The 14,232-nt window shown below is 39.8% G+C and overlaps 1 protein-coding gene across 1 annotated transcript in view; it reads left to right on the top strand.

The window, feature by feature from the left end:
* The window catches only part of LOC109938338 (polyamine-modulated factor 1-binding protein 1-like), a 414,237-nt gene that overhangs the window by 353,714 nt on the left and 46,291 nt on the right, over positions 1-14,232 (top strand). The window contains exon 25 of the mRNA XM_048595662.1: positions 10,944-11,018. Within this exon, the coding sequence (XP_048451619.1) occupies positions 10,944-11,018 (75 nt within the window). The remainder of the gene's footprint in view (positions 1-10,943; positions 11,019-14,232) is intronic.

Genomic DNA, 14,232 nt, shown 5'->3' with positions numbered 1-14,232 from the left:
TATGCTCTTGTTTTGTGATTTTCAATATGTTTTCACGCATCATTTAATTAATCTGAGTGAATTGTTTCCCTTTAGTTTGCATGTAAACTAAAAAAGATTATGCAAATAGATTAACCCCTTTGAGATTTGTAATTGTTTAGTACAAGTAATCCAGGTTTTGGTTTTTAAATTTCCTATGATTATTTTAGAATGTTAATGGGGAAGAACTTGCATTTCTATAGCATCTTTCAAATACCAAAGCACTATGTTGCTAAAGAATTAGCTTTAAAGTGTAGTCAGTGTTAAAATACATGCAAATCTGCACACGGCACAATCCCACAACGAACAATGTGACAAGTAGCTTGTTAATTCTTTAATGCTGATATTGCGGAGGAAGTAATGATGACCAAAACACCAAGAGAACAATTTCTTCTTCATCTTCAAATGTGCTCTAGGACTTTAGTATCCACCCAAAAGAACAGATCAGGACAAATGTTAATGTCCTATCCAAAAACTGACAACTCTAAAAATACAATGTTCACTCAGTCTATACTGAATTGTCAGCCTAGAGTAAATACTTAAATTCTACATTTAGGCCTGAATTACCCACAACTTCATGACTAAAAAGCAAGAGTGCTACAGTAGAGACAAATTAGCACTTAACTGCAAAGACAATTGCTGGGACTACACATCACTGAAATGACTGTAAAATTACATACAGTGGCATGGGTGTGAACTATCCATGTCATCATTTTGGGTGGTATTTCATAGTAGCGGCTGTGAGAACAGCACTTGTCTTATTGAAAGAGGCCATTTAGAGGAATTTAACACAATTAAAGATTCAATAGGCCATCATTTAAAAAAATTCATGAGGTGTACTCAGGGAACATGAGATACTGCAGTGGAGATTTGGCAGATCTGTAAAGTTGGCAGCAAGTTTTTGAGGTAATTCTGTTAACATGGAGTCAGGCACCTTGGCCTCATAGGAAGGCTCGTACAGCACAGGCACAGCATTCAACATAGATGAGATGTAGTTGAGGAGCCTTTGGGGTCAATCCCTTTGGTCCTGTAGATCTCCAGGTAGGGGCTCTGTTGAAATTGAGTTAACAGAGAGGTGGTATGCATTGTGTTCAGCAAAATCTGGCAGAGAGTCCTGCATTCAACAGTAGTTTCTTACAGCGAGACGAGCCTGAGAGGGATGGAGGTGGTGGTAATGGTAGCAGCACCTCATTGCCCACCTGCAGGAATAGCCTCCTACTGGAGAAGTGGCAGAAAGCCGGCAAAGAGCTCATGAGCAAGCTTCAGTGTGGAGAAAATGTTTCCCTGCATCAGATGTACACAGACAGTAAATGAGCTACCTGCAGATGCCAATGAGTTACTAAAGAGAGTACTTCTGCTGAGGGACCATAGTCAATGTTCCTGCCATGCTCGCAGAGGAGCTGGCTCTGGTTGCATTGGCAGTCATCCAGTGCCAGTTGCCAGAAAGGGCACTGTGGTGCTAAACACCTCTGTGCTTCTTATTCTGGAGCCCCAGCCATATATCAATACATCAAGGGAGTCACTGACACCTTCTTAAAAAAAGGTCCTGCCAATACTCATGACAGACTGAGAGAACCAGAAGATTCAGCCCCACGACTGCAATCTCCCAGGTATAATGCCTGCATGTAGCCTCCAACGCTCCCACTGGACAGCCAGCAGCTTTCGCCAACAGGAAAGGATTTGTCCAATTAGTTTCTGACCATTGTCATGGAAAACTATGTGGTGCACTTATTATTCTGGGACTGGCTATGACATAGAAATACTCCTGCACTCGGGTATCACAGCTTTTCACCTTTCCACACCCATAGGCTTCAAGATATGAATGCAAGATGAATGGTCAAATATGGGAATGAATGTTCAGATATAGGGATGCAGGAATGAATGGTCAAATGCGGATGTCCGAATGAATGGTGCAATAAATGTGGAGTGAAGCAGCTTTGTTGTGTTGGTAGTTCTTTCTACATGGTGCAAGCAGATCCAATTGTGTCAGCTGGTGATGCAGCCACTGCTCAATCCCCAATTCTCGCCAATGAACATTTTGCCACTCAGCCTGTTGACTGTTACTTGGCTAGCCTGTTCAAGATCCCTCTGGAAACAGGATTCAGTGCAGGAGGACCTTCACTGCCCATTTCTTCTCTCACCTTCTCCTTCTGCCGGGTTCTGCAAAATCACAGCTGGAACTTTTGTTGGAAATCTGTGGCATTACATCTGCCTCTCTGTTTTTAATTTACAAATTACATAAGGATCACATTTTACTAACTGTTTGAAATGCAGGGTAATGTTATCCAGAGCACATTTAATTAATGTTCATAGCAACAGTGCTCAAAATACACATTATTTGGTATAAATCCAGTGTACAGTTTTTGAATAGAAAATGCAAAGAAACCTAAAAGAAGGAGGTAATTACACCGTCGATGGCTAATTATAGCAATCTTCCATATAGAAACATGATAACATTTAGCAGGGTTCATTGATATGTGTTCAGTTATATGCTCAAACTATAAAAATTTTGAATTGAATAACTGAAATTTGAAACAGGATTCAGACAGAAATCCCACACAACAAACTCAAAGTACAATTGGTATATGTTAAGATGGTGAATGCCAGCTATCATGTCAGCATTTCAACCATGTTTTTGCCCTGTATCTTCTAACTGTATTCAAGTCATCATGCTAAATCAGTGCATGGTATCTTGGCAATGAGGCTTACCAAATATGCATATGGCCAACAACTGCCGTCTGCCATCTGACCGCACAGGAACAGTGCTCCTCCAGTGACATTCAGGCTGTAACCAGGAAGGTCATGGAGCAAATCATCAGTATCCTAAAGTATAGGTGGCTGGTCCACAAGGGGTAGTCCTCCAATACTCACTAGAGCATGTGTCATAAAAACATGCATCTTCCATATTCTTGCCGTTATGTAGACACAGTCCTTAAGGCCAGGACTTTGCTGATCACCTCAAGAAGGGAGGAGACTCCAGGGCATTATCACTCCAGTTTATCTGCCCCTGAGCAATTCTTTAGTCCCTGGTTCCCAGAAAAGATTCCTACATCTTCATAGCTGTACACTTCCTCACCTTACCATTCTCTGATATGGACTATCATGGAAACAACTGAGTCAATTTCTTGCATTAAAAAACACAAAACAATCATTCTATACCAACTTCATCGAGCAACATTTCAAATGATGTATATAACTCCCAACTATTACTCCTTATGCTTTCTCTATGTGCCTGTCTTGTGGCTACCATTCCATGGCAGCATGGAAGAAAGGCTTTCAATGGCAAGACTGCAGGTGGCTTTGGAGAAGCCTACCCAAAAGCTCTAAACCTTGACGGGCTAGTCTCTGAATAGACCTTGAAATTGGCAGCAGCAGTCAGGACTGCTGGTTGACAGTGACACCAAGACACTAGTACAGATTTTGATTTGATTTGATTTATTGTGGTCACATGTACCTAAGAACAGTGAAAATTTTCGTTTTGCGAGCAGTACAGGCAAATCATAACAAACAAAGACATACAGAACATAGGTGCTTAGACAGAGCCAGGTATACAGGTTACAGCTGCACAGGAGGTGCACAAAGCAAGATCAACATTATTTGATGTTAGAGAGGTCCATTCAGCAGTCTAATAATAACAGAGAAGAAGCTGTCCTTGAACGTGTTGGTGCATGTGTTCAAGCTTCTGTATTTTCTGCCTGACGGAAGAGGTTGGAAGAGAGCATTACGGGGTGGGAGGGGTCTTTGATGAAGTTGGCAGACTTTCTGCAGCACTAAGAAGTGAAAATGGAGTCCATGGATGGAAGGTTGGCTTTCATGATGATCTGGGCTGTGCACACAACTTTCTGTAGTATTTTACAGTCCTGGGCAGAGCAGCTGCCGTACCAGGTCGTTACGTACCCAGATAGAATGCTTTCTATGGTGCATCTGTAACAATTGGTGAGGATCCTTATGAACATGCTGAATTTCCTAAGCCACCTGACGATGAAGAGATGTTGTTGTACCTTCTTGACCATCGCATCTACGTGAGTGGTCCAGGACAGATTGTTCATTATCGTCACTCCTAGGAACCTGATGCTCTCGACTCTGTCCGCCTCAGCTCCATTGATGTAGATAGGGGCATGTCCTCCTCCTTTCTTCCTGAAGTCAATGATCAGTCCTTTTGTTCTTCCAACAATGAGAGAGAGGTTGTTATCATTGTACCATGACACTAAGAACTCTATCTCCTTCCTGTATCCTGACTCATCTGGTCTACCGCGGTGATGTCATTAGCAAACTTGTAGATGGTGCTCGTAAAGAATTTAAATTTGTATAGGTTGTGATAGAAGAACAAATGTTATAAACCTGTGAAAATATTACAGATTTCTCCCTCAAAGACCCACTGCCACCCCTCCATTTCAGCACTGCAATAATCCTGAAATAGATTGCTGCACTCCTAAGTGCCTGTATGCTCTTGAGTATTGTTACTTGCAGCCATCATTGCTAGCAGTCTGAGGCTGCATGGCACTGTACTGGGCTTGGGTGACAATGAGCAGCGATATCATGACCTTAGTTGTACTTGCAGCATTCAGAAATTGAGTTGCAATGGAAGCTGAAACATAACTGGATCCACATTGGTTCTCATGACATTGGCCATCAATACCATACTAAGAAGCTCTAAACAAAGCCCGCAGTCAAGCTGGAGCTCTTTCTTCCTCGCCATTGATTTTGGCAGCAAGTTATATGGCAAGCCTGTCAACACACCAGCCATTTCTGTGTGCATCCCAAACAAGCTTTTTTTGTACATAGTCTCATCAAACAATTTTTCTCAGTCCATTGCAACAGAACCCATCTTCAATCCCAATCAGTTCTGATAAAAAAAAATCACTGGTCTTAAAACATTAACTCTGTTTTCTCTCCACTAATGCTGCCAGACTCACTGATTTTCTCCAGCAATTTCTGTTCTTGTTGTGACTCCAAACTTCTGAAGACTTACATGTACCTTATCTTGCCTTTTGACCTGGCTGCACGTCCAGGGACCCGACACAGTTTGATCCCACTTCTATGGTACAACCCAAGTACGTGCATTGCCAGTATTCGATCTGTTAGCTATGGGGGTCAGTTTGGGTTATTGTGCTTCTTCTTCAGGGGTGTGGTCTTCTCTAAGGGCCATCCCCTCCAGCACTATTGTCTGTTCAGACTGCAGTCGTTGAGTATCTGAAAGTACATAAATGCATAAGGAAAGGTTTAGGTTTAGGTTGAGGAAGGTGGCCAGAGTGGAATGCACCATTGGGATCTTGTACTTTATAGTTGATTGCAGAGTGAAGGTTCTGGGATTTAAGGAGACAGATGCTTCAGCCTTCCATGGTGTCATATGCCACCTTCAACCGCAGGAGGCAGGCAACAGGCTCGAGGTGTGTTCATGTTTTGGGGCAGTGTCACTGTCAAAACTGAAAGCTGGATGTTTATGGAAACTGCATGTGAGAGTTGGAGCTTGGTAAGCCTTTAAGTTTAAGAGAAGCAAGTTAATGTTATGTCTATCAGTTGATTGTTCTGGAATGGTCAGTGGTGGGATGGAGTGCATTGAACAGTGAGTAAGGTTGATGATGCAGTTGGCATGATGTGGTATTTGAAGAGATATTCACTTATCTTGACCGCTCAAATGAATAATTGAACTTTTCCGGTCACTAGAAGATCACCTCTTCTTTCCATCACCATAACTCAGACCTCCAGCATTGTTTCTGAGAATCTGAAAATCCTTTCTCTATGGCTCACTGTTCTATTGTCCAGTAAACTCTCTCGGAAAGTCATTCCCAGCCATTATCAGCAAACAGACTGCACCTCCCATTTATAAAGTACAATCTAGTTTTTAAAACTGCTTTAATTATTGCTAAGATCTCACAAATCTGAATCCCTGGTGACTGTGCAACCACTCAGCAGTGAATTTAGCATGGGGTGGTACACCAGAATTAAGAAAATGAGCAGACAACAACAACAACAAATTCATATGCTTCTTGCATCACGTCCCTTAGGGGTTTTGCTTTTCGTAAACCCCACGCGTGATAACCTACTTGTCAAATTATCAGTCCTGTGTCTTTTTATAAATTGCTTTTGAATTTGCTGTTGTTGCCCTTTTAGATCTACTTTCTTTAAATATTAAATTTAGCCATGCCTCAAATTCCATAAGTTGTTTAGAATCTGTTCCAAACAGACTAAAGAAAGAAACGAATAAGCGCTCATGCCCAGAATCTTCATAAAGTAAGCTTTAGTTTATTTTGCTAACAGAGAAGATATAACATCAGTTTGTCTGCTTAATGTTAAAATAATGAATGAAGGAAATTCTAGCATGGAATAACATTTTTAAAATCATATTAACTTGAACTGGATTTCTACATTGTCAGCAATATATACAAAGATGGAGAATTCTATTCCTGATTTGTGACAGCTGATTTCTTTAAAATAGATCATTTGGTGTTGAATCATGGTCAGAATTAAACTTACAGTGAGGCAACTGAACCTGTTGTGTCTCTACAGCGCTTTGAAAGAACTATCCAATTAGTCTTGTTCCTAGCTCTTTCTCCATTTCCCTGCAAAGTTTTCCCTTTTTTTAATTCATGGAATTAAGGTGCAATTTTTGTCCATCCTTAAATGCCCTTCAGAAACCAGTGGAGAAGCTGTCTTCTTGAGGTGTTGCAATCCATGTGATGTAGGTACAATGACAATACAGTTAGGGAAGGAGTTCCAGGATTGTAAACCAGTAACAGTGAGGGAATGGCAATACAGTTCCAAATCAGGATGGTGTGTGTCTTGCATGGGAATTTGCTCCTGACATGCAGTTGCTGTTCTTATCCATCTAGATGTAAAGGTCACAGGTTTGGAAGCGGAAGGACCCTTGGTGAGTTAGTACATTGCATCTTGTACATGATACTCACTGTGTATCAGTGGTGCAGGGATTGAATTGTGAAGGTAATAGATAGGAGAATTCCTGAGTATTGGTGGAGCTTCAGTCATCTAGTCGAGTGTACAGTATGCCATCATACTCCCGATTTGCATCCTCTAAGTCATTGACAGGCTTTGAAAAATATGGAGATGAGTTAGTCACCACAAAATCCCTAGCCTCTGCTCTGTTCTTGTAGCCACAGTATGTATGGAGCTGGTTCAGTTCAGTTTATGGTCAACAGTAACCCCCAGGATGTTGATAGGGATCCAGCAATGATAATGCCATTAAGGAACAATAGGAAGATTCTCTCATGTTGGAGATGGAGTATGGTGTGAATGTTATTTGCCACAATACCAACCCAAACCTGAATGTTGTCCATGTCTTGGTGCAGTTGTAGACAGACTGTTTCAGTATTTTAGGAATTATGGACTGTGCTCAACATTGTGTGATCATTTATGACCTTGTGAAGGGAAGGTCATTATGAAAGCAGCTGAAGCTCATTTCGTATAGGGCACCACCCTGAGGGTGCTCCTGCTGGACCTGAGGTAACTGATTTCCAGCAACCACAACCATCTTCCTTTATACTGGGTATGATCTTATAAACCTCTATAAGGTCACTCCTCAAACTTTTACGCTCCAGGGGAACAAAGCCCCAGCCGATCCAGCATCTCCTTATAACTCAAATCCTCCAGTCTGAATTACACCCAGTAAATCTTTTCTGAACCCTCTCTAAGTTAATAATATCTTTCCGTGGTACTACTCAAATACGTAATATCTTGTGGGATTGTTGAAACAACAGAGTTTTGAAACTGGGGACAGAAAATGAAAGAGTAGTTCAACAGAATATTTCAAGAGAGGAGGAGTTTTATGACTAAAACATTGGGCTTTAAATTTGGAGCAAAGAAGCTTGGGGTAAACAGTAAACAACAACTTGCCTTTATGGAGCATCATTAAAGAAATGAAATGCTGCAGTATGCTTCACACAGGAGAGAGTTCACTATGTAATATTAGGAATACTGACTGGAACCATGTTAAAAGAAACTTTCTATTGCGAATTATTGTTGCATCACCGTGCTTCCTTTCCTATTCGAAGTTTCGAAAAGAGGGAAGGGATTTACCAGCCCTATGGTGATGTGTTTAGAGCCGCAGTCTAGTAAAAGTTTAGAAGAATGCATCAGAGTGGATCCTCAATGTCTTCCTGCCACTAACCGAGTTTCCCAGGGCAATCTGACAGTGGGGACAACACTATACAGACCAGCTGCAGTCATTCAATTGAGCCCATTTAATTACACATTGACCGCAATTTTACACAAGCTTTACCAGTTTTCATGAGGGGCATTGGCTCCATAAAGTATTGGCAATCGTTGTGCAGTGGTAGTGTCTCCACCTCTCGGCTAGGAGGTCTGTATTCAAGTCCCACCTACTCCAGAGGTGCATAATAACATCTCTAAACAAGTTGGATGGATCATTTCTGACCTGCGTAAAGTCTCAGTTGTTTGCCTGCACAATGGAAGCAAGAGTTCATTGGCAGAGGAAACTAGTAGCTAGTGAGTTCTGCTGGATTTACAAGCAGGTAGAGTCAGGTCAGAGAACTGAAGGATCAATGGTACCATTTAGCTTTGAAAGCAGTGTCCAGAGATCATGATTGTAATGCTCCCACAGAGATCAACAACTTTCAAAAAGCCATATCAATTTAACAAATTGCTATCTCTCATTTTATGACTTTTACTCTAAAATATACACTAAAACCAACATAGACAAAACACTATTTAGAAGACAATGGGCCCTTTTTTTTGTAAATTACTGTATATCCCATTTATGTCTTAACAATGTGAGAGGTTTTTGGTTATATTTATACATTATTCTCTACTCCTCATTGACATGGAGTCTCCAGTTTAAAGTCTAGAGTTCCTCCTCTCTAACAGGATCCCTTCTCAGTGCTTTACCAAGGTAAACTTTCCAATGTCCTCTTAAACAAAGTCCCCTTTGCTTAACAATTTGATCATAATCAGATCGTCTTTCCTTCAGAAAGTTCCCTTTGGTGATTCGATGATCCTCCATTGTTCACAGTCCTTGTTTCCTCAAACTTAGGTTCCATCCTCTGTTGGGCGTTGCCCCAAAAGCAGTCATTTTGTGCGGTCAGTTCTGAGCAAAAGTCATTCCAGACTCAAAATGTTAATTCTGTTTCTCTCTACAGATGCTCCCAGACCTGCTGAGTTTCTTCAGCATTCTCTGTGTTTGTAGTTTATGCTGAGCACAGTAGCATCTGTTATGGGTCCTCTTTTATAAATGTGAGTCTGACTGCCTCCGAAAGTTTGTCTTGACAAGCAGCAAGTACACTTGCATCCTCCTTTATGTTCATGTGTTAAAGCTTAAATCTGACTTTTAATAGGGTTTGACGTGGGCCCCCGTCCCCCAGTAACAAATTCAGAAGGATCTGTTACCAGGTAAAGCCCAGTACAATTTCATGTCATCCCTATTTCAGTCTGAGCAGTGCCACCTAGGAGCTGGAAGAGAGGGGAATTAAATTGTGTCCACAGCCACCCATTACCTGTAGTTGTGGAAGTGAATTTAAGATCCAGTGTTCTTGTATCAGGCTTTTCCAAGGATAATCTCAAGACAATTGTGGAATCGTTCAGTAAACCAACCAATCTCGCATCAAGCATGTGAAAGATGCCTTCTTTGAGAGGACAGAAGGGTACATTAGATTTTGTGCCAGACCAGTCAGGCCAAGACGATGATTAGATTTGTGGTCATGGCAGCATTTCTTGAGGTCCAAGGGTTTATAGACAGTATGTATGTAACTATTATGGAACCCACAGAGCAGGTACATTAATATCCAGTAAAGACCTCTGTTGGCTCAATGTTCAAATGTTTTGTAACCATGGCAAAAAGGTTCTCAAGGTGTCTACAAGATGGCTCAGACAAACATGTGCTTCAAATCTTTTGTCCATCAGAACACATTTGTGGATGGATCCTAGATTGAAAGGTATCCGTTAAAGATCTGGCTGCTAAGACCCATGTGAAACCCCAAAAAAGAGGCAGAGGAGATCCACAACTGCTGCCATATGACTGCTGTGGTGGCCATCAAACAGGCATTGGGCTTTTTGATGGTTTCAATGCTTAAGCAGATGGTCTGCTCTGCTCTGCATTACCTGGGCCACCACAGACATTTTATATTGGCCTCTGAGCCATATCACCAACTCATTGTAACTGTGGCATCCATTCACTGTTCTGTTATATTTGCTGTGCATGAGGGTCGCCACTCTGTCAGCATGCCAGTCTTCTCCATTTCCTCATTAACTGCAGGAGCATATCCAGAGTAACATTGCCAAAGGGAGGAGCTTTCCTTCCTTTCACTGCAGCCATTCCTCCACAGGCTTACTTCTACTTGCACTCTTAACATATGCAACCTTTATGACCCTTAAACTTTGTGCTGTCAAACTGTCTACCAGCTTCAGCTCCCACTCGCCATCCTTGGCCAAATGTTAAGCGGCTGCATAATGGAAAATCACCTCCTGAGAGCCAGCTACACAATTCACAGATGACCCCTGTATTAGATATCAACTCATTTGATAAAATCCAGCCCGTGTTGTTACTTTCTAAATCTGTTGCTCAATTCTTTGTTTGAATTTTTCTCAGTTCTTTCCCCTTTCTAAACCCACGGAAACATCCCTAACACAAGTTCTGGACTTTTTTTCTGTGTAATTGCAACACACTTGACCACACCTTCCCCCGCAAACGAGATGACAGAAAAAATTTTCAATCAGATTACTTCTGATCACAGAGTAAGAAAAACACATATTTAAATCATTTGATTAAAAAAAACAGGCTTTAAATTGTCTACTGTGTGCCAGATTACTATTGGCATTTTGTTTAAACATATCTGCCATTCCTATTTAAAGGAAAACAAGTTTACAAATGTTTTCTGTTTTAATAAGTTCATCAGGAATTTAGATTTTACACTATCATACTTGTGCAGTAGTATTACATATTTTATATTTTACAGGAAGGCAAATGAAACTTTGAGTGCAAAAATCAAAGAGCAAAATCAACTTGTCTCCCACCTAACAGCAGATAAACTGTAAGCAATCAAATATCTTAACAATTAACAAAACTGCAGTGCCTGTCATGTATTGTATTATTAATTAGAATGTAATTAATACAAATTGAATATTACTGTTGAAGATAAAAACAAGCCTGCAAGCTCCTGGTTAAAACAGCTTATTTATAATGCATTTTACAAACTTTGTTCATAAATTTAATTTGTCAGATGTTTATAAATTTAACAAATGCATTAAAAACATTTTGTGTCCAGCCAATGGGGTGGTCACATTGAAGGCTGTTTTTAAGAACTATGTATGTGTAAATTCACTGATGATTAGATTCCTCAGCCAGATGTTCTACTGATAAGTATGCTATTTATTTGAAAATTAAACCAGGAAGGAAGAATTAGGAAACTTATTCAAACATAATTAACTGAAGTACTTGAAAATTACTGGCTATGTATCTGCTCACAAGTCGTTTTCACAGGAAATTCTGTATGAACTAAGTCTCCTGAGGAATATCATTATACAAAGTCTCTATTTTATGATTCATGTAGCAAAAAAGCTAATCTAGTTATGTCACTAATTTTTGATAGTCAGTCCAGAAATTCTGTACCTGTTTAGCTTCTACTCCAACATCAGAACTACAATGTGATATTATAAAGTAGAAAAGAGGCCTTTTTCACCAGGTTAGGTGAGTTGTCCATTCTCTGGAAAATCTCCATAAGTAGTTTGCCCGTTGTAACTTGTAAATTTTAAGGTGTGTCCCATGTCATCAGAAATCTTCAAATGAATGGCAAACTTGGAAGTTTTCAAAGGGAAATTCTTGCCTTGGCAAGATTCCTGTAAAACTCCTCACTCAACAATAATTTTTGAAAATAAAGTTACATTTCTTTGTCCACTGTGACCAGGTTCTAACCCTGACCTATGCCTAGAAAATTGCAAGTTCCCAGCATTCTATGGGGGACCTAAAGCAAACATTGAGTTCCTCATTAGAAAATGCAAGGAACCTACTGTAGGTTTTAGGTGGACATCCATTTAAGGCCAGTATAGTGTGAACATTTTCCAAGTATCGTTGCAATGCAGAACTTGGGACTGTAACATCGGTCATATTTGCATCCATTTTCCATCTTGCTCTACGTCATCAGATCATAGCTTGTGAATTAAAAACCTTTTCTCAGATTTCTTCAGAAATGGACTCTCAGAAAGAACTCCAACACTTCTGAATGTAGCTAAATGGCTTTCAAGAGTAGCTCAAGGTAATAAACCAAAGAACCAGAGTCTTGCATCAAAGGCATGATGATGTGAGGAAACAATCATCCAACAAAATCTAGATGATAAAAAGAGTTATGGGTGTTGTAACATTAGAAGCTTCTTTACAACAGTTTTTCCTGTTGAAGTCACACATTGTTGTATGGTCTACAGTTTTGGGCAACCAGATACATGTAGGATATTAAAACCATTTCGTACAGACAGTATATTTTTCAGGAATGATGCCAAGAATGGGAAAGACCAGTTATGAAGACTTTAGATACCAAGACACTGAGGAGGCTGAGGTCGCTCAGACCTCAGAACATGTTAGGGTTGGTAATTCCTTTTGTACTGAGATATTGCTAAACAGAAACAAGAACTTGAAGCTTTTGTCTTGCATTAATCAAGAAGAGGATGGAAGAAATTGAATTCAACAAAGGGTTACCAATTTTTGCAGCATAAGAGAGTCCTTATTATTGTACTGCATCAATCAAATGTCCCATTTACCACTTGCAGCTGGTATCATGCCAATTGTACTCCACCAGCCTTAAAACAGTCTGTTCAACTATTAGATGTGAATCTGCTATTCAACAATATTTATTAAATGCAGACTGTGCTAAGAATTATACCAGAAAGCAATTTAAGATTATCAATTGGCCTTGCAGTGTGATACAAATGTGCATGCTGAAGGGTATGTATATTAATACACAGGACCCTGTTTTATGAAGGCAAAAGTAATTCATACATACATTACACCTTTTTTATTGGGAGATTAAAAAGAGAATGCCAATCTCTGCTGCATTCTCAAAGCATCACCCTGACCAGTCAATGTCTACCTGCCTAGTCTGAGAACAAAGATTGACAGTTAACTGAGTGTAAGACAAAAAGCTTTGACTTCTTGTCTCATTTTAGCAATGTTTAACTTCTGGACTACCAAGCAATTTTATGTTCTAATTTATGTCATAATCCTAGTCATGAGTGTATTGGAAAAAATGAGAAATTTTTTGAGATCTGACTTGGTAGACCATAAATATTTAAAGAATATAGTGCATGGAAGATCTAAGGGTGAGAAAGTGAGCTTCAGGACTCCATAATTAAATTCTGTATAAAATTAAATAAAACAAACACAACAATGATGAAGTAGGCACATTGAACACATAAGGTAACTATTATAAACAATGCAAGCTTCAACCTTAAACTCAAACCAACAGACCCAATTGACCAGAATTTGGTTTTACTGTGCCTTTTACTCTAATCGGCTTTTAAACATACTTATATTTTGGAAGGCAGTTCCTTTTTACTTTGGATCTGGCTGAACAGATTGCAGCTCAAGTCTGTGGTATAATTTAACCAATAAGGTCTACTGGTCCAAATAGAAGTATATCTGACAGCCAAACCTGTGATATACGAGAAACATGTCGACACCCCCATGATATCTGTTCTATAGCCGGACTCCTTTCCTTATTAAATGACTTGATCCTACCCTGTTCTCGAGAACTGCTTCTTCTCTCTCTAAACATACAACCGTGAGTTATTTGGTTGGACGTAGCAGACTGGATGTCTAAAGCAATTCTTCTCATTCACCTGTGTTTAAAACCAAAACCCACTGGTTTTCATCTAGACTTAGCTTCATCCTTAGCAATTTTGTCCAACGTAACTTCAAAGCTATCTTGCTTCTAAAAAATTCTAAGATGGTCAAGAGTTCAAGCTTTCCTTATAAGCACACTGTTGAAGTAAAACAAATTAAAATCAATAAGCACTTCTCACCTTAAATTGAATGCAAAATTCTACATTTTAACCCTTAATATAATCCAGAAATGGACAGTATAACATATGCCACAAAAATGTCTGGCCTATCATCTGACTTGCCCCGAATATGGGAGAAACCTCAGATGTGGAATTAGAAGACTAATATTTCTTGAATACAATTCAGCACAGATAGCTGAATAATTTGTGGATCTATTTTGGCATCACTCAAAGTGAGTCTTACAAAATTAGCTC

Source organism: Rhincodon typus, chromosome 4 (assembly GCF_021869965.1).
Source record: "Rhincodon typus isolate 14 chromosome 4, sRhiTyp1.1, whole genome shotgun sequence".
Taxonomy (NCBI): Eukaryota; Metazoa; Chordata; class Chondrichthyes; order Orectolobiformes; family Rhincodontidae; genus Rhincodon; species Rhincodon typus.
The sequence above is the reverse complement of the archived record's forward strand: the minus strand, read 5'-3'. Positions and strand labels throughout refer to the sequence as shown.